This window comes from Lepidothrix coronata, unplaced genomic scaffold (assembly GCF_001604755.1).
Source record: "Lepidothrix coronata isolate B3197 unplaced genomic scaffold, Lepidothrix_coronata-1.0 Scaffold341, whole genome shotgun sequence".
Classification (NCBI taxonomy): domain Eukaryota; kingdom Metazoa; phylum Chordata; class Aves; order Passeriformes; family Pipridae; genus Lepidothrix; species Lepidothrix coronata.
The window spans coordinates 134,942-155,842 of record NW_016690521.1 but is presented as its reverse complement, the minus strand read 5'-3'; the positions used below and the strand labels follow the sequence as shown (position 1 = coordinate 155,842).

The 20,901-nt window shown below is 39.7% G+C and overlaps 1 protein-coding gene across 2 annotated transcripts in view; it reads left to right on the top strand.

Annotated features, from left to right (window-relative positions):
- The first annotated feature begins 4,075 nt into the window (after positions 1-4,075).
- The window catches only part of RALGPS1 (Ral GEF with PH domain and SH3 binding motif 1), a 76,071-nt gene continuing 59,245 nt past the window's right edge, over positions 4,076-20,901 (top strand). Inside the window, exons 1-10 of one of the 2 annotated variants that reach the window (XM_017838441.1) lie at positions 4,076-4,238; positions 5,484-5,600; positions 8,443-8,538; positions 10,422-10,544; positions 12,179-12,286; positions 14,117-14,167; positions 17,123-17,206; positions 17,684-17,773; positions 19,212-19,304; positions 20,336-20,462. In XM_017838441.1, the coding sequence (XP_017693930.1) occupies positions 10,488-10,544; positions 12,179-12,286; positions 14,117-14,167; positions 17,123-17,206; positions 17,684-17,773; positions 19,212-19,304; positions 20,336-20,462 (610 nt within the window). In that variant the 5' untranslated portion in view covers positions 4,076-4,238; positions 5,484-5,600; positions 8,443-8,538; positions 10,422-10,487. Of the gene's footprint in view, positions 4,239-5,483; positions 5,601-8,442; positions 8,539-10,421; positions 10,545-12,176; positions 12,287-13,765; positions 13,868-14,116; positions 14,168-17,122; positions 17,207-17,683; positions 17,774-19,211; positions 19,305-20,335; positions 20,463-20,901 lie in introns of those variants that run through there. The other variant, XM_017838442.1, reaches the window with a different exon arrangement.

Here is a 20,901-nt window from a genome sequence, read left to right as displayed (position 1 = left end):
TGTTTAGTTCTGAATGGATGATGTTTGAGTTTTGTACTTTTATGAAGACTCATGCTTCTACATCCACCATCAAACTGAGCTTATTTTCTTATTACATAAGAACTATGTGTATAATAACTGTGAGTGGGCACAAGAGATCTCCCTTTCTCCCAAATAACTGAAGTTCTGGCATCAGAAAAAAGGGTGAAGTAGTATCAGGGAAGATCTTCTCTATGATGGGATGCAACAGAAAGCTTACGAAGGCAGAGCTCTGAGAAAATGTCCATCTGTACTGTGCTGAAACTATAAATGAGACCCTTGTTCAAAACACACGTTCTGGTATGACTTCGTCAGAAGGCTTGTATGTGTAAAACAGACGACAACAGATGTAGGCAGGAGAGGAAAAGATTAAAGGGTTTTGAAAAGAGTACCCATAGTGAACTCTTTCCTGTCATTAAAACAAAGGAGGGTTCTGAAGGAGGATGTTTTGAGGCAATTTTGTGAGGTTCATCAGTATGAGGCAGTATCACAGAAGCTACAGAGGTGCTTGTTGGAAAACAAAGTAGACAAAGGACAGTGACCCTGGCTAGGTATAAGGGAGACGTGATGGTAAGAAAACAGACATGTTGAGGATTAATGGAAAAACACGTGAAAGTGGAAGACACACAACTGCTTTTGGAAGAGAAAAACTTGGGGAAACAATGAAGGGATATCAGCAAAGCAACAAGATTATTGTAGGTTTAATGAGTCTGACTAGTCTTTCTGAAGATTGATTTCTCTCCTTGTATAGTGAGGAAAATCTGGTACAAAGACAAGGAGTTCCACTGCGTTCAGTCCCTTGTGTGTGCAAACTGATTGGCAGTTTCAAAGAACCCCTTCTTTGCTAGTTTTGTCCACATGAAGATGTGGAAATAAGGGAAATTATGGTGGTGGGTATCAGATTATTTCAAGATTTTAAAAATGTCTCCAACTAATAGAATAATTCTGATATCCTTTGCCCTTAACACTTAGAAATTATTCAGTTTTTCTTTTAACTCCCTTTCTTTCTAGCTAACCTTATGATGCATTTTTGTTGCATGGGATTTCAACTTTATCTAGTTCTGTCTAGGGATACACCATTGACCTTGGGTAGTTCGTATTTGTTTAAAGTTGCGATCCATGGCAATAATTACAGTGTCATAGTACAGTATGTGTGGTTAAACTTCAACTTATCTGCTTGCTCCCTAATAATGTAGAAAGGTTATTTCAGCAGAGATATCCAATAAAAGAACTATTGCATAAACTAAAGTAATTCTCGTGAGACCCCCCACCTGGAGCACTGCATCCAGGCCACAGAGATGATCAGGGGGCTGGAGCCCCTCTGCTCTGGATAGGGGCTGGGATAGCTGGGGGTGTTCAGCCTGGAGTAGAGAAGGCTCTAGGGAGACCCTAGAGCTCCTTCCAGTACCTACAGGGGCTCGAAAAGAGCTGGAGAGGAACTTTGGACAAGGCCCTGGAGGGACAGGACAAGGGAGAATGCCTTCCCACTCCCAGAGGGCAGGGCTAGATGGGGATATTGGGAAGAAATTCTTCCCTGTGAGGCTGGGGAGGGCCTGGCACAGATTGCCTGGAGAAGCTGTGGCTGCCCCATCCCTGGAAGTGTTCAAGACCAGTTTGGATGTGACTTGGGGCAACCTGAGATAGTAGAAGGTGTCCCTGCCCATGGCAGGGAGTGGAAAGAGGTGAATTTTTAAGTCCCTTCCAACCAAATCTTCCTAATTTTATGAATGCTCTGAAATACCTCAACTTCTCTCATCTTTGCTGGCACATCTGAATTCAGCATCAAGGGAAAAACTGACTCAGAGATTGGACACTTGTTTAAAAAATGTTATAAAATACCATTCTCAGCAAAGCAGGAGATAGAAGAAAAAGATTTCATGCAGAAGTTTTGTTAAGAAGGCTAAGGAAAAAAAGTTTGTTTAGGTTAAAAAAACCCCAGTTCTGTTTACCTGATTGTTGTGTACATGCAGCCGTACTGTTTAACTTTTCATAATGCAGACTTCTTGAAAACAACTTGAAGGGAAGCTGGAATAGCCAGTGAACATGACATACTGAATTTATTCTCTTTCTGCAATAACCATGCAGGAAAAATGAAGCCTGATCCCATGGATGCTACATTTCATGAATAACATGAAATAGCATACTGCAATTGTATTGTGCATTAGTTTAGGAAAAATTTAAATTGAATGTTAAATCAAAAGTCAGTTGAACTATAGACAGAAACTTTTCATTAAAATTTTGCGAAATTATATGGCTAATGACGTTGTCTAAAGTAACGTTACTTGTCCATGTGTTTTTTTCCACCAGAGGGTGCTGGCCAATTTTTTAATATAAGTTACTTAAGGTGCTGTACATTACTGAAACCTAAAACAGGAACAAAAAACAAAAAACAACAAAAGAACCCCCAAACCAAACCAAAACAACAACAAAAAACCAAACAAAAAACCCCAAACCAAACAAAAACAAACAAACAAACAAACAAAACCCAACAAAAACAACGACAAAAAAAGGCTTCCAGAGTTTATTTTGACAACTTCAAGAGGAGCAGGTGCTGAGCAATTCCATTCTCAGCAAAGCAGGGTTTACACCCAGGATTTCAGAGATTGTTCTGCTGTGCTGCATGAGACCTGTCTGGGCAGAAGACATCATCATTTTACAGTGCTTTAAGCATCAGTTTGGAAATTCTGACTTGGAATCTCATAATCATTCAGATAGGAAGTACCTAGTGTTCAGACTGTTTTTTCCTGAATTCTTGTAGAAATATGACTAACTAATGTATATTTTTTAAAGAGGACTGTAGTCCATGAACTGCTGTTTTAATGTCCTGGCACAGTGAGACAGAGAGGAAAACATTTTGCCAGAGAATACCTTACTCTTGCTTTAGTGGGAGCTGATGCTGGAAGTTTTAGAGGAAAGTGTGTGTAGTGTGAAAGTAGTGGCAGTACTTAGTAGGACAAACTCAAATAAGAATAGTGTATTAAATGATTAGTGATTCACATGACATCAATTTTAATTCTTCAGCCTCTCTGAGGGGGAGGGAAATGTAGGGAAAATACCTTCCCATTTAGTGCTTTTGGCTTTGATGTGGTTATTGGAGTTGTATCAGTACTCACAAGCAAATCTCAAATCTTTGTTAATTTTTATAGTTTATTCTCGAATCTTTCTGCTTTGAAAAGCAAGCTCATACAAGTTTAATTGGGATGTCTGAAGATGTTTAAAGTGCTCTGGCTTTGATAGCGATTGAAAACCTTTAGCAAGCAGGAGACTGGAAAGATGCCTTCTCAATGTAATCTGGGCATCGTGCGGTATCTCGGAGCTTCCTTCGGGTACCCTCACTTGGCTTTTGTCCTCTAACGTGCAAAACGGGAGCCCGGTGTGAGGGGCTGGATTCAGCCCTGCACGTAGTACCAGTGCACAGAGCCAAGAGCACACTGTACCCTGAACGGGGCTTTTAGAGAAGCTGTCAATCAGCGAAAAGCGCACCTTTCTTTCGCCTCGCATCTTCAAGTATCAATAAAGTATCTTCAAGAGGCCCACAAAGCTCTGTTTAATGGCCTTGGAAGAACACGTACTATTCTGTCATTTCACTGCCGGGGCCTGGAGCATCAACGTCCGGACCTCAACCCGGGCCCGGATTAGGTGTGGGGGTTCCCAGAGCTTCGTCGATAGGAAGGGCAAGGCACAGCCGGTGCTGCCGCGAGGGGAGCGGATGGACGGCACTTCTCTGACCCTGCCCTAGGGGCTGGGACTCAGGAGGGAGGGAGTGCGGGCGTGGTGGTCTGCGGGACACCCGGGCCGTGCGGGGTCCGGCCCCGCTCCCCCGACCCTGCCCCGGCCCCGCGGCCCGGCCGGGCCCGGAAAGCCGCAGGCGAGGCCGCCAGAGGGCGCCCAGGAGCGCGGGCGGGGCGGGTGTGGCCAAGGCCGGCGCAGCGACACCTGCGCTCGCGCGCTCCCGCCCCGCCCGCGCCCATTGGCGCGCGCGCTCCCGCGCGGGGCGGCAGTTGGCTGGCGCGCGCGTCAATCCGCGCGCCTCAGCCCCGCCCCGCGGTCCCCGCCGGGCTGGGCCTCGTCCTCGGCGGCGGCGGGAGCGGCACCGGCACCGGCGAGGGCCGGGCTGGCGGGTACGGTGCTGAGGGCACTTCCCTTCCACCGCCGCCCCGGTGCCGTCCCTGCGCCGAGAGGGCTCGTGGGCGACGCTGGAGGCAGCTGGCCCCGAGCAGGTGAGACACGGACGAGCCCCGCGTGCCCGGCAGGACAGGTGGGACCGGCCGCCGCAGCCCCTCGCCCGCCCGCTCGCCCGGGCGTCCCCGCTTCGGGCGTGTGCTGCGGGCGCAGCTCTGTGCGCCGGGCCGGGCCGGGCCGGGCCGGGCGCCCACTCTCCGGGGGCGCCGCTTGCAGGAGGCCGGCGGCTGCCGGGCCCCCGAGGGGCGGTGCGAGGCGCAGCCCTATCGCCGCCGGCCGTGCCGGGCCCGGGCCGCCTCCTGCGGGGCGCGGCAGGTGCACGGGCGGAGGACGCCGGGCTCTGGCAGGGCCGGGCGGCGCCTCCCACTCCGCGGGCGCCCGCCGTGCTCCGCGGCCTTTCTCGGCAGGGCCCTGGACCCCCACCCGCCGGGCGATGACGCTCCAGTGCGGCGCTGCCCGCGCTGCCCGCTGGCGGGGGGCTCCGAGGCCGGCCCGGTGCGGTGAGGCGGAGCGCGCTCCATGCGGACACGTGGGCTGGTGCTTCGCGGTGCGAGGCCGGCGGACAGTGGAAACAGCCTTGGTACGGGTGTGGGGTGTGGGGGGAGCAGATGGAAACCACTTGGCGTTGGCCACCTCCAGCGGTCTTCAGGAATAAATTTGAAAACTACTTGTATGTCATGTGGATGATACTGTGCAGGTCCTGTTGAGAGCCTCGGTTGGCTGAGATCTGTTTTCGGATCACTTCAGGCAGTTTTTGGTCTGGCTCCTGGAGGCTTTGGTCAGTCTGGGGCTTTGGCAGGTAGTGGAGAAGGAACCGGTGCTGAAATTCTTGGTTGTGGAAGTGCATCAGGCCCTTTGTCTGTGGCCTGTTGTTCTTAACCCAACAAAATAGAGCGTACGTAGTCCCTTGTCTTACTGATTATTGAAAAAAATGAAATCTGTGTTGGTCTCTCTAAAATATGAACAGATATTCTTTGCCTCAGAGACCTTATATATGAATGTAGCAATTGACAGAGTGAGGGAATTACAGACACATATTTGGAGTCTATTTAGTTATGAAATTCATAATATGTTGCTCTTCTCTCTGTGATGTATTCTTTTCTTTTGTTTGGGAGTTTGTCACATACCAGTGAAACTAGAATGGGGGACTAGCCGTGAGAGTTGAGGAGGAGAGGTAAAAACAAAAATACCAGAGTGCACGTATTAGGTGAACAGTGCCCGGTTTGAGAAGAACTGAGTTGTAAAGCAAATGTCACTGTAATCCTGTTTCCTGTTATTTACAGGAATGTCATGCTTTTAAACAAGAGATAAACCTGCTGAATAGCCAGAGCTAGACCCAGCAAAGGACTAATGGAGGTGTGCACCAAAATGGGTTGAGTGCACAGCTGCCTTATTCCACTGTAAGTATGCAACTGTATTTGAAGTTACAGATATTTCTATATTTTCACTTACATTTGATACCAGATCGCAGAGATTACTGTCTGTCAGTTCTCTTCTGATAGAGAACTTAAGATAATTTTCTTTTCCTGTAACTGTTTAATGAAGATTACCTTAAGGTATAACTTCCCTAAACATATATCTTGGCCTTCTAACCTATGCAAGTTTGCCAACTTATGAAGGGTGGTGACTGTTGAGGGAGGACTTGGCTGGAGAGAGTGCTGCAGCTCTTGTCTTGATATGGATCAAGATGGTATTGGGTTCTTCACTTGGGGGAGGTTTATTATATATTATTTGTTTTTTCTTGAGGACATGTATTGCTTTTGTAGTTACTGTTAACATAGAAATATTTTTCACTTTGTTTCCTTTGACATGCAGAAGTGCTTTCCTCCTCTTTGTGTTCATGTTCCATTATCCCCAATATAGGGATTTATGTACTAAATTATGAATTTTATTTCCCTTAAATTTTCATTATTCATCATTAACTATAGTAACAAGTTTCTCAGAAAAGGATGTGTATGAAAAAATGTGCATGCTAAATTGTCCATGGTGTATTTTATCTATAGGTGGTACTGTTGCCTAAAGCATAATGAACTATATTAAGGACTTTCAGGTGAAGTGGATACTGAAAATACACAAGAGTGTTTTCCTAGAAGTATCTTTAAAAAGACATCACATTTATATGACTACTCTTCTGTAGCCTGATTGCTTTTTTCTTAATAACCTGTTAGTAGAAAACTATTATCTAAATTCAGGCATTTTTCATGTTGTACAAGATGTCCATCAAGGTCTAATGTTGAATTACTTCAAAAGGACTTTTAGAAATTAAAAGAGCTTTTTTTCTATAAAGCATTATGAGGGTTTACACAGCTCCACTGTCCAGTCCCAGATCTGTGTTTGTGCATGAAGCATATGTGGTGAAAGGGCTCTGGTGGCAGACAGAAGATTTTGAAATCCTTTTGAATTTACTTTTTTTTCTGGTTTTAATATTAAAATGATGATACTAAACAAAAGAAACAGTGTGAAGGGGGAAATGGTATGTAATATCTAGATATGGAGAACAAGCAGTGCGTGGTTTTAGATACTGTGATGCTAATTGCCTTTTGGACTTTATTACCAATAAAACAAAAAGACTGGACTTTCCCCAGCCTGCCCCTAAGAGCCTCTGGGCAGAAGCTGGACATGATGTAGCTGGTGATACAAGTTTCACATCAGCAGCTGATTGCAAGCACAGAGGCAGAAATATAACCCTGTTATTGTTTGATTCTGTTTTCATAATAGAGTCCTTTTCGTCTTTTAGTACGTTAGCTGTGCTAGCATATTGCCATTTGTACTCTACCCCTACAGCATCTGAGTATGACTTTGTTTGTTGTTCATCAAGGAAAGAAAGGTTGTAATGGTGAACATCTGGAGGAATAGTTTAGGAGTGAAGAAAGAGGAAATGAATGCAATGATGAAAAACAATTCAGAACTGAAAATGAGCTCTATGTGGTCTGTTGTAAATGTGTCTTTAGGCTAGGCATTGCCAATGAAGTGCAGTAGTACATTGTTGGTCTTGTGGAAGGCAGACGCTTTTGGTATTCTTCATTCCCTCATCTTGATGGATGACAGCTAATCTTCCTGATACCAAATACTGGAAGACATATCCTCTGAGGAGCAGCAGAGGGCTTTATGATTGTCTAGTTTGGAGAAAAGGAGCTTGAGTAGCAACCTCATTGCTCTTCTCAGCTTCCTGAGAGGGGATGTGGAGAGGGAGGTGCTGATCTCTTCTGCCTGGGATCCAGGGACAGGCCATAAGGGAATGGTTCACAGCTGCACCAGGTGGGGTTCAGACTGAATATCAGTAAGCATTTCTCTGCTTGAGAGAGTGGTCACACTCTGGAACAGGCTTCCCGGAGAGGTGGTTGGTGCTCCATGCCTGTCAGTGTTTAAGAGCCTTTAGCGATGCCCTTAATAACATGCTTTTGGTCATCCCTGAAGCAGTTAGGCAGTAAGACTAGATGATCATTGTACATCCCTTCCAACTGGAACTCTGTTCTGCTCTAAATTTATTTAAAAAAAAAATAAAAGCAAACCCAACTGGTAACTTTCGTTGATTCTAACCAAATTTATCCATGCCCAGGCAGGGACCCAGTGCTCTTTAATTATGTTCACTGAACCAGTTGTCCAACTAATTTAAGCTTAAGAAAGCACAGTTATATTTTGGTAGAATACTGAAGTATTTTTTCCTAAAAGGATGCTGCAACTCTCAGTTCATGACTCAGTGCTGTTAGGAAAACCATAACCAACTGATGAAAATAGTAAGTAAATGGGGTTTGAAATCAGCTAAGCCAGTTAACTTGTGGAGTCCAGATGGGCTGAACTAGGGCTGATCAGAAGGCTGTCTAGCTCAGTATTGTTTCCTCCAATAAGAAAATCAATAAGAACAATGACCATCAGTGGTTGCTGACATGGTTCTTCTTGTATTTGCTGAGAGGAGTGTGAACAGTCAATAACTTCCTCAGATTGCTCTGCTAGCATTCAGAAATTAGACCATAGAGACTTCCTTGGCCAGAGGTGGTATCTGTGCTTAAGAGTCTCAGTGACTTACTTGTGACTTGGGTAACTAGTACTGAGAATGAACTTATGGGCACTTGAATTGCATTACATGCATATTACTAACAGCAATGTGAAATTTGCATTTTTGCTTTCAGAGAGTGTCACTTCTGTGTCATAGATAACAAAATCTGATAAATGCTGTTAAAGTAATGGCTATAGGGATTACTTCTGTGCTTGATTTTGATGGTGTTTTTGTTTTTTTTCCAGTTTAGTTGTTCTTGCACTGTCTTCAGTTTTGCTTCAGAGTGCGCTACATATCTAAATGGGTTTGTTAAGTTGGCAAAGAACAGACAACCTCTGGTGGTATGTATGTTTGCGTCCTGATTTATCCACTTTGTTTCTGGAAGACTGTGAATGAGATCTGCAGTGTGCGTGTGAACCCTCTGTGCAAACAGAGAGGGTGTTTTCTTTGTTTTGATTTTTAGCACTGTTTGTGTAATGCATAGTTTTAATTATTAACCTGAGCAAGTTAAAAGAAATTGTAAGAATTAAAAGCTATGAAAAGAAGTTATATATCATTTCACTGACTTTTTACTTTTTATTGCCAACATATTGGACCTTTGATAATTTTCAGAATTTCAGAAATTTTTTAAATCTTGTTGGAGGGAAATATTGCAAGTGGGGGGGAGCATTGTTTTTAATATCTTTATGTTGTCTGACAGCCTCTTGTTACAGTAGGCTTAATATTAGCTCCTGTGTTACTCTGTGTGCAGTGATACTTTCTGTGATAGCGGGTGTGGAAATACTTCAAATGACTAGGTGGATTTGATATAAAAGGATAATTGCTCTCTCTGACTTTCCTCAAGGCAGCAAAGCAAATGGGTGTGTATAGAAGTATTTTTTTCATAGATGTAGATCTTGGAGAAACCTCTACACATAGGAAAAAGCAGTGCATTTTTAATGCTTGTGTTATATTTGAGACATTTAGGGTGAAAAATCTATTTTGATGCTTTCTAGAATGAAAGTTTCTAGCCTTGCAAGCTTTATTGTATGTACTGAACGTTGAAAGGCAAAAGTACATTGGTGCTTTTGGTTTCAGATATTAGAGCACTTCTGTCTCATTTGATATAATGAACATTAAAATTTGGAGTAAAACTGAATTTAGGCAGTATACGAGTTCACATATGGGATTTTTCTTCCCATTTTTGGAGCATTTTGGAGCCCCCATACACTGGAAAGCCTAGTCAAAAAGGCAGGGAAGGAGAACATAAGTATATTTTTGTGGCCCTGATGTAAATGCCACATATTAAAGAAATTACATCTGCAAAATTGCTTTCCAATTCAGTATCTCTAAGGACTACTAACAGGAGCAACTCCAGACCTAGAAATACTTTGCAGTCTGTTAGCACTCAAAATATGAGTTAATTTTATCAGGACACAAGATAAAGGAAGTTGCTTCTTGACTTGTCTAACAGGAGATTTTGGCATTCTTTGAAGCACAATTACTGCCTTGTTTCATGTGAGACAGTGGGGAGAATTGTTTTTTGTCTTTGTAGGGTTGAGAAGTGAAGACCTCATCCTTCTAAAGAGGGTAAATAAGAGGTTCTTTTTATTCTCAGCTGTTTGCGTTTCCAGCATTTTCCTGTTGGTGTATTCAGTGTTGTGGGGAGGAGCAAGGATGCAGAGGGACATGCGGCAGAGTATCCCTAGTTGCATATTTGAGCAACTACAGATTTTGCTGACAGAGTCCATGTGCAGGAGTCAGTGGCAGTGGTGGCCATGGAACTCGTCTGTGTGTGCCGTAGGGAATGATGAAACCACCCTGCTGTTTGTTTGCTCAGTGTAAACAGAACCAGAGCTTGATCTGACTTGGTAGTTGTGTAAGCAGTTCTTGGTAGCCTACAGTTTACAGTTTCTGGATGCATACTGCCTGGCAGGGACTTCATATATAACCTAATTCAGTGACAATGATAAATAATATTCTGTTTTCCCCATAATTCTTGAGATGAGTGGAAGTAGGGATAAGGACTTGGCGTGACTTTAGCGATATTTGCTTGTACTCGTTTACAGTTTGGTACCTGGAAAAGAAAAGAGAATCTGTCTCCTGAGATAATCTTGTTTCATAAGTTCTTTGCTCTGAGAAAGAAAAATGAAATCTCCTTTATGGATGGGGTTTTTTTGTGCGTGTGTGTGTTGTGATGTTTTTATAAATTTTATTTATTTCCCCAAATACATTTGCTTTGCAGGAATTTCTGTTTTCTGTTTTCAACCAGTGCTGGCTGAGCTGAAACTTCCTGTGTCTTGGGGAGAGCATGTATAAAAGGAATGACTTCATGGCCAATGTGATGGTCACCTCTGCCACTCCAGAGGTACAGTTCCTTGGATTTTATTAGCTCCTATATCAAATTGGAAATTTTGGCTTTTTTCAGCTTTTGCAGAAGCCCTTTCCACTGCTAGTCAAATGCCACACCGTTTGTAAGAAAAAGGACTGGCATGACAGCAGAGTAATTTTAGAACACTCCGTGGTTCTTAGTGTTCACAGACACTTTTTTTTTGTCGTTGTTGATGATGATTACTCATTTTGATTAGTTTTAAATAGCATTTTTGACCTGTCATTCTGTAACTTAGAGCAGCCGTTTATTATTTTTCAATTAAGAGCAAAGTAATGTACCATCAAAATTGAGCCGGAAATATCCAATTGCATTTTTTCTTCTTTTTTTTTTTTTCAGTTTACTAGTCTGCTAGTAAAAAAGTGCTCTAAGATTTTGTTCACGTTAACCTTTTGTATCCTTTGCAGACCATGCAGCTTTTTTGTGTTGATTCCAGAAACTGCCTCATTCTGTGTTGAGCTGCAGTGCACAGCTCCATGAGAGGCAAGGGAGCACTGCTTGGGAATTACTGCCCCCACTGAGCTTTTCTGGTTTTTGTACTTTCATCTAATATTATGATGAAATATTATAAATCAGCTACAGTAAAGCTTGCCCAGTAAAGCACACATTTTAAATGTGGGATTGGTGGTACTTTTTTCCAGCTTTAAAATGGAGACTTATACTGCATATGTATTCCAGAGTTGGGTGCACCATGGGTTTATAAAGGAGCATATTCATAATGCATTATATATTTTTTCCTTTCCTTTTCCAGACTTAGTCAAATCTTGTGAAGGCCCTTTTCAGTTTTTCATTGCCAGTTTTGGGGTTTTTTTTCCACATTTAAATAAATAAAATGAAAATCCATAGTCTGCAACAATTCTACACTGTTTCCCAGGTTGTTGAATATATAATAAACATCCCTTATCTATGCATAATTCTCTGCTGATTAACATATTTCTAGTTCTTGTAACAACTGTCTTGTAAATAATTTTTTATCATTGCAAGGACACTCTGTGCTAGGGCTTAATGGCTTTGGAGTGACAAACCACGTGAAAAATCTTTGGAAGTCTAACAAGACTGTATTAATCTTGATCCTTTCCCCACACGTCTGTCGATACTGAGGCAGTGCTTCTCTTTCTGAATGCTGACTTTGCACTTTCATGATAAAGCATACCTATCTGCCTTTCTGCTAATGCCCCTTTATTCTCTTCTTGGGTTTGTCCAGCCCAAATGTCAGGCTTCCTAATCAGTAGTTTCCCAGTTAAATTTCAGGATGTGTCAATTTTTCCCTTGTTTATAATGTTATGGATAGAGCAGCTTGACTTGGATCTACCCACTTTTTACATTGCGTATTTAATTTAAATATTAAGCTCTTTTATTTAGTTAGTGATTTTAAAAGTGGTTTACTAAAGCTGGAAATTTTGTAGAGCTAAAATTGTATGTCACTAAAGTCTGTAGAAGAAAGTCAGAAACATTAGTGAACAGTGCTAAACTAAATTTTATAATTCAGTGTCTGAAACTTTGAATTTCATACATTTTGTTGTCATTACTTAGTATTTTTACACATATTTATTTTCTGAATTTGAGATGCAATTCATCATTCTGCAGATAAACCTACTATTTTTTCTTTGTAGGGTAGTAGCAGCTCAGATTCTCTGGAAGGGCGAAGTTCAGATTATGCCAATAAAAGCTACGATGCAGTTGTATTTGATGTGTTGAAAGTAACTCCTGAGGAGTTTGCTGTAAGTAGAAATGTTATTTTTGCATTTAAGCTTGTATAACATTCAAGGCTTGCAGGATACAAAAAAAAAAATTATAAAACCTTTCTGCTTAAAAGAAAATATTTTTAAATGAACTTCCAGTGTTCTTGAAAGCAAATTTCTGATTATATCAACTTCAACAAAATAAACATGTCTTGGCATTTAATTACTTGGTACTGACCTGACACAGCATATTTGTTTTCCTATGTGAAGCCATTTGAATTTTTACTAGTGTTTAAAAAATCCTAGAATAGGTTTAAAGATGTTACATATAGAATCATAGACTCCTAAAGATTGGAAAAGAGCTGCAAGATCATCAAGTCCAACCTTTGACTTAATACCACCACGCCCACTAAACACAGTCTGTTTCAGTTTTTTTTAACTGAAACCACAAATACTCATCTTTTCTGCTGAAACGTTATTTTCTCAGAAAAATCAGTTTCTTAAAAGCAAGGAAGAAGGTTGTAGAGAGGAAACAACTGGCATTCCTTAATACCAGTTTTTCAGTGCTAAACCGAAAATAGAACTGCAGTTTTGGCAAACATTCAGTGCAATTCTTGTCCCTTGCCCCTTGTTTTTAATTTGCGTGTTAACTTGCTGGAGAGCAGGAAGGAGTGAGGATAAAAGCTACTGTACATAGTTGAACGTTTTCATTAACATTCTAAGCATCAAAATGATGTTTTGTTATTTGGCAAAAGTTTGTATAATACCTGTTTGCCAAAAAAAAGTCTTGGAGATAGGACTACCTTATTCCCATAAGTTTGTCGCTTTGGAACAGATTTGTGTGGGTCTTTTTGAACACTAATACACACTACACAGATGAGAGCTGTTGTTAGGTAAAATTATAAAAATACTTGGATGGCAAATCTGCATCAACTCAGTTAAAAATCATTCCTGTTCGTCCAAGTTCAGCTGATTCATGGCCATGGACTGCCTTCAGAAATTAACAGAGCCACAATTAGACAGGACTGTAAAATCGTATGAAAATAGATACGTCTGATTTCATCACAATATGAATATTAACTCCAAAGACAGCCCAGAACATAGAGTGTAGTCCTACATTTGTGGTTAACCTGGAAATGTATCTATAAAATGATCGAGTCAAGGTAAGGTTGCTCGTAACTTCAGGCTCATCAGTTTTCTATTCCAGCTGCTGTTGGTTTGAGATGGAAGCTTGTTGATGAGGGTCTTGATTTAGTGCTACACTTTAAAAACATACCTGTATGTAGCCGCACCCCCTTATATCATTGTAACATATTTTTTAACTCTCAATTCCAAACTTCTGTAAGCTGCTTTTTTCTCTCCAGTCCCTGTAGCCATGAGCAAAACAAAGACCCTACCAACCTGCAGAGAAACCAGAAATTTAACTGTGTGTCTTTGGGACTGAAAATCTCTGTATGATTCCCTTAAAGCCTATTCCAGTCATAACTAATTAACACATAATAATTTATTGCCTTTCAGCCCAGTGAATGTCAAATGTATGCTGTTCTCTGTGTGAAATAATTCTTCCTGCCGTTACTGTCCAGACTCTTTATTACATAAGAGGAAGACTCTCAAGCACAGGTTTGTCCCCTTAGACTGGCACAGGTACTGAAATTCTTCAGCGGGGGACAACCAGAGTGTAACACGTTGCCTCTCAGGATGGGGTGTTTGTGCTCGTGTATCAGCCTGAAGCAAGGGGGCCAAACTCAGGCTGGTCAGTTCTGGTCTGTGAGGAACATGCGGATGGTTCGTAGTTATTGAAGGGCAGATGGAAATATGTCATTGTTAGCTCTTCATATTACATGATTTAAAATTCTATCTTTATTTCAGAGTCAGATAACGTTGATGGATATGCCAGTATTTAAAGCTATACAGCCTGAGGTAGGTTTTCTTAAACCGTCTGCTTACATCTTTGGAAATCACTGCCTGAGGAAATGTAACCATTTAAATAATGCTTTTTTATTCAAAAATGCTCACCGTCTTGCACTGCACTAATATTCTTCTAGGCTTATTGCTTGTTAGCACTGTGAATCTGTAACCCAGCCTGAGTTACTTTGATTTGTTGCTTGTTGCCAAAGGAGATGACTGTCTTCTGGAAGTCTTCCTGTCCTGCTTTGTGTTGAGCGTTTCTTCAGGATAAATTTATCAAACGTAAAAATTCTTTACTCTCCCTTCTGGTGCTGTTTTTCAATGCACATCTAATTTCAGAGTTTGACTCATGCCTCTGACCATAACCTGTATTTTAGGCTGCATCAGCCACTTGGTAAGATTTTAATTTGTACAGTCACGTTTAAGATTCAATTCTGAGGGAGTAAATCAGCCCAAGCCCTTAAAAGTTAATGTGTTAGTGTCCTTTAAGTTTTTAATGTTTAAAGAAAGCAACTTGAGGCCTGTTGAGGAAAAGCCATGAAAGTTAACATAGGCATTTGAAAATTAGAAATAAGAACTTCAGAAATTAATAAAGGTAGTTATCAGAATATGATAAATTGGCATTAAAACATCATCTCGGTATTTTGATTAAATAAATATATTTACTGCAGAAGGTACAAGAATCACACGATTCCTCCTTCAGGTGCTTCAGTATAAGAACATATCCTTAGATCCATTATGGCTTCTTGTCTTCCTTAGGTGGAATATCATGAATATATAAAGGACAACTCCACCCCTCCCTTCTGTCAGTGGAACTGAATTTCTGACAACATCAGTAGGGGCAGTCAAGTCTAGAAGGTTCTTAGTAGAAGCTCAATCCATCTAATTTGATCACCAAGAAAACAAGTTGTCCTATATTTACCATCGTTCAGAGAGATTACCAGCCCTCTATTTTAAGAAAGTATAGGAAAGAAAATAAAAATTTTTCTGTCTGATGTCTGTCCTTCCTGTCAGATAAATTAATCTTTTTTTGTTTTTTTGTCCTTCCCCCTGAAAAAACACCAAGACAGTTTGGTTGCTGAAAACACTTGCATGCTTCTGAAATTACATGTGTTCTCCAGGCAGCTGGGGAGACTTCATTCCTGCAGGGAAAAAAATGGCAAATGAACAATGTGATAAGAAACCATCAATACCCATAGAAAAATCTGCTAACACAAAACTACCGGTACTTACAAACTGATACATAGATACTTTTTTGTGAAGAAATTTTGTTAAGAAAAATATCAGTTAAAATAAAACAGATGGTTTTTTTTGTTCTAACTACCTCTGCCAAAAGTAGAGCCAGTGTCATACTCTGAGGAGATGAATGAACAAAAAAATAAAATATAAAACTATAGATACTGATATTTAAAGTGAATTTTGCATTTGCTTTAGTTGCTATGAAACATCTTTGCCATATAATTTTATAGCAAAACAAAATACCAATTTGCTGTTCTTCTTTTCCTTTGTCATTGCTTCGCTTTGACTTTTGGAAATGAAATTTCCTGAAATGCTACTCTGGCAGATAGATGTAACTTAGTGAGGAGTTATCAGAAAAAAAATAACGTATTTTCAGCTCCTTCTAGAATTCAGGTTTGTGAATAAGTAGCAGTTGCCATAAACTGTTAGTTTTTTAATTGTGCTTTCTGACTTTCACTTTATTGGAATTACCAATATTATTTGTTTGCCAAAAATAAACAATTGCTTCTATCCTTAAATTCTGCTAACTGTAGGACTAGGTTTTAAAGCAAGAAATAGTTTGTGTATTTGTCTTCAACCTCCATTTTGTTATTAGATAAGTTATTAGACTAAGAAGGTTAACATTTTCTGGTTGAAACTTACTGTTTTATTCTTTTAACATGGGCCTATGCATAGATGCATAGAAATACTTAAGATTTTAGAGTTCTAGTTGCCAAGTCTTATCTCAAACACACAAACATCCTTTAAACCTGGCACTATCTGGGGTTTTATCTTGCTTTTTGACAACTATTACTAAAAAACACATCTGCATGTTACTGTGCAAAGTTCAGTAAGAGGATGTCTGGTTAACAATTCTTTGTTCTTCAGCAGAAGTAACTACCCATACATTCTCGATTTCTGTGTAACTTTATTTAGAGTTTTTTCCAAGTCCTGAAGTTTGCAATCTCCACAAATTTCAGGGTTTTCTTGCACACTTGATGGGAAAGTTTCTTGTGACTGCGTGCATTGAGGAAACTGCCAGCATTCTTCCATACAAAAAAAAGGGATGAAGTGTGCTTCTAGAACACAATGTATTTCAGCTGTATAAAAAAAATTCAAGAGGGGTATGTGGGATCATTTATCAACCTTCCTATCCAGTCCAGATTTGAAACCTCGTCAAATGATTTTGCCATGCACAGGATTTTCCATTGTTGCTTACTAGCCCTCTGGCAACTGCTTAATATCCTTAGGTTACTGACCTCTTTGACTTCTCTGATGAAAGTAGATTTTGCTGTCCCTCGTAGAGTGTCTCAGATTCTTTTTCTACATAAACATATGATTTCCAGTCTCATAAGACCAGACATGGACTGATCATGTGTAGAATCTGTGTCTTGTCGGATATAAATTGGCATTTTTATGTGCAAAAGGTTTAAGTGCTGGAGATTGGGATTCAAAATATGTTTGGAACTGGAAGTGCTTTTCCTGATGCTCACACAGGCACATGCAGATCTCTAGTGTATGTTCCGTTTATCATCATGTGCGAAGTGCTTTTCAGAGGTAGAATTCTCTTTGGCTGACTCTGCCTTTTCATGTAAAGGCCTCCAAAGTTAGTAGTACACATTTGGAAAGTTGAACAATATTTTGATTGAAACTGAATTTGTGGTTCTAAGAAAAGAAGAATGATTTAGAACTGGTGTTAAGGAGGACTCATTTCTGTTTTTTAAGGCGATTTTTAAATGTTTTTCCTAGGAACTAGCCAGCTGTGGATGGAATAAGAAAGAAAAACATATCCTCGCTCCAAATATTGTTGCCTTTACTAGGAGGTTTAACCAGGTAAATCATTTGATTACTGTCATGAGCAGGTACTGTTTGGCAGTTGCCTTTGAGTCTGAACACAACTATTCTTGTGAATTAAGACTATCTTTCCAAATGAGGATTAAGATTTTTAAATGACAGTTCTTGTTTTCAATTGCTTTGTCCACATTTTCATGTTTTTCCTCTAGACCATTTGTTCCTAATGTATTTTGCTATTGTGTCATGGTAACATTAGCAATTCTGTTCCTTTTTTTCTGTGTTTCACTTGCTTCTTTCAGTTATCTTGGTGTTGCCTCACTTCTCTACCTACCTCTTATACCCAGTGGTAAAACTTTGGGGCAGTTGCAATGATACAGATGAGAATTCATGGGATAAGAACTCTTTTCTTTCCTTACCCTGTTTTCTCCCTGGAGCATCTTGAAAGTTTGCAAATATTTCATCTAATAAAGTCCATTTTTTTGTAAATAAATTAAGTTATATGTGTTTACTTTATAGGTCAGTTTTTGGGTTGTACGAGAAATATTAACAGCACAGACCTTAAAAATAAGGGCAGAAATATTGAGCCATTTTGTGAAAATAGCTAAAGTAAGTGCAACATTCTTATACTATCGTTCAAACTCTTAATTGCTTTTTGTTTGTTTCTGCACTACCCCTGTGAACCATTCTTGGATTGCAGAGGGTAATGTTCTGTTTTGGTATGTCTGCTACGTTGTACCACTTGAATAGGATAAAGGTGTGACAACTGTTCTTTTCTACTTGATTAGATGAAACTACCCAGTTCAGTGTGACTCACCTTGGACCTCTGCATACCAAGTTTAAAAGTGGTTTGGCTTGTTGATGGTCAACTGTTTGTTGCTAATGTCAAATGTGGTTGTAAACTGTTCTGGATTTTGTCTCCCACCATTTTCAAAGTTTTATGAAAAGAAATTTCTTGCTTCTAAAGCAGCTGTTTTGAGACTTGTATTCCTACTTGTAATGTGTACTTGCTGGTATAAAGTACTGCTGGATAAAGCTCTGTTATTGTAGTGACTTCAAGCACTACATTTTACTCTTGAAGTTTTATAAAAAGTTTTATACAAAACTTCTTTGTATTGTGAATATTTCCAATCAGTTTACTTAGTATTTTTGTGCTTATAGAAGAAAATTTGTCTGCATGAGTTCCTGGTACAAATGCATAGTCCAAGTACTAGGACGATGGTCAACTTGGAGGTCCTGGGTTGTTCTTAGAAATAAGAGTTACAGTGCTTGTTTGCGGGATTTTTCTCCTGCAAAAAGGGGAACACTGCCCTCTTTTTTTCTCTTTGCTTTTTTCCCTTTCCTTCTTTTCCCTCAAGAAAGTCCAGATCTTCCTGAAATGCTTCTGGGCAATGAATAGGTGGATCACTCAAGGATGAACCCAGCTTCTTTTTAAGATTTACAAAGAAGCTCTATGACAGCAATTCTCATTTTTTTATTTTACTGGAACTATGTTGTAGCAAGCATTATCATTTGAGACAGCTTTATTCCCAAGTATTGTCTACTGGAGACCAACGTGTTTTGAGTAATTGTCAACACAGAGTAAATATAAAGTACATTGAAGTGAGGTGAATTTTTCCTGTGAAACAGATTACAAAATCAAGCATTGTTTTAATTCTGAGAGGGTTGTCAGCATCTTTGGGGGATGTTTTTGGCTTGAATAAATTTTAATTTCTCCAGTTATACCAATTTGCAAGAACCATATGTCAAATAATTTTTTCCTATTTTCTGTTCCTGGAGGAACAGCCATTCAAGTCAAATACAGTTTATATTCTCACAACTGAAATGCCTGTTGTATCAATGGATATATTTGGAAAATTGGCAACTTTTAAAGTGGTCTTAAGAATTTTGCACGTGACAGCGTTGGATAATATCGTTGTCTGTAGTCATTGATGGAAATGTTATATTTTATTAATGAAAAAAATCATGGTTTATTAATGCAACTTTGAGATTAATTAATTTTGTGTCCCTTTTTGATGTGCTAAAAGCTATTATTCTCTTTTTTCAGAAGCTTCTAGAACTGAATAACCTTCATTCTCTGATGTCTGTGGTGTCAGCACTGCAAAGCGCACCCATCTTCAGGCTGACTAAAACCTGGGCTGTAAGTATTGCCTTGACTATTGTCCTTTCTGTTGGAAGATAAACAGGGAAATTTGCTCCCATCAAGTGTGTGACTGATTTGACTTAGACCTAAAGAGGTGTGAGGCTCTTTGTAGGCACAGTAGTTCAAAAATAAAATACGTTGCAGAGTCAGGGCCTCAAGGAATTCTCAGTGGCAATTAAAAGAAAACAGCTCAATTATCCTGAAATATTTTCATTCGTCTCCTTTTTGTTATTTTTTTATTAAGAGCTAGTAGTACAAGCTAAGTAGTACAAGAACTGGAATTTTCCAGAGGAAGAGTTTATGAAGGAATGTGCTATGGAGCAGCTGTCTACTATCAGAAAGGACACATGCAAGAAGCCAGTGTATAGTGCCATAATTCTCCACTCACTCTGACTCAACTGGCTTCTAAAACCATCTTAAAAATATTGCTGGGGTTTCTTAAACCAGCTGAAACAGGGAATGTGTTTTTATAGCTACAGTTGCCTATTTCATGTTTACTTTTCAGTCTTCTGTCACTAGGATTTTTGCATTACTATATGTGTTTCTGGTTTTCTGTAGTAAGTCTAGCAATAGAAAATGTAGATTTAATATCAAAATGGTTTACTTTCTTAATACTTTCTTCCAAAACTTGACTTTTAATAAGACACTGTTGAAATGGCACAATTTACATTTATTTAGAGCATTTTCCATTGTTGTTTGTACATTGGTGACTGTATAATAAATACTTTTTCTCCAAAAATGTAATATTGCTGATCTTATTCAAAACTGAGGTAGTGATATGGGAATCCTTGACAAAGTATTCAGAAAAAATGGTCATATTTGTTCATAGCTTAAGACTTGTGCTGAATTGCTTCTTTTTTTCTTAACAGGTAGCACATTTTCAAATATTATGCTGGTTTGAGTGATGATAATGAATTTAGTCTTAAATTTACTATGCTTTTCTTTGTGTGATTCAGCAAGCTATTGATTGTTGTTGGCTTTGTGGGGACTTGTCTTTTAAAATTTTATGATCTACATGTTCTCTGTAGCTTCTGAATCGTAAAGACAAGACCACCTTTGAGAAGTTGGACTACTTACTGTCTAAGGAAGATAATTACAAGAGGACACGAGAGTACATCAGAAGCTTAAAAATGGTTCCTACAATTCCATATTTAGGTGAGTGTGAACCTTATTTATCTGTAGCCCATTGACAGACAAGTACTAATGACTGACATGTTGTGCACATGAAGAATACTGTATATAGAAGGAATGGTTCACTCCATTTCCTATTCAGAAAAATGGGGTTAGGTTGAGATTTTTAGGTCAGACAAATGCATATGTACTTTTGGAATGAGTATTTCTCTCAGGTGCTGAATAAATACATGTGTAATACAACATAAAGATGTATTAAAAAGAAGACCTGTAGTTAAAATGCTGTCCAGTGTTCATACTGTCTCCTATTCTTTTGTGACATGCACCAAGTAGCCATTTGGTGAGCTGTTTTTGTAGTCAGTATTTCACCTGGGAATGTTTCTGCACGCAGGTCATTGTTAGTGAACGTAGTCCAATATAATGAACTGTTTAATGGTTTTACTTGTGATTTAGTATGATGCTA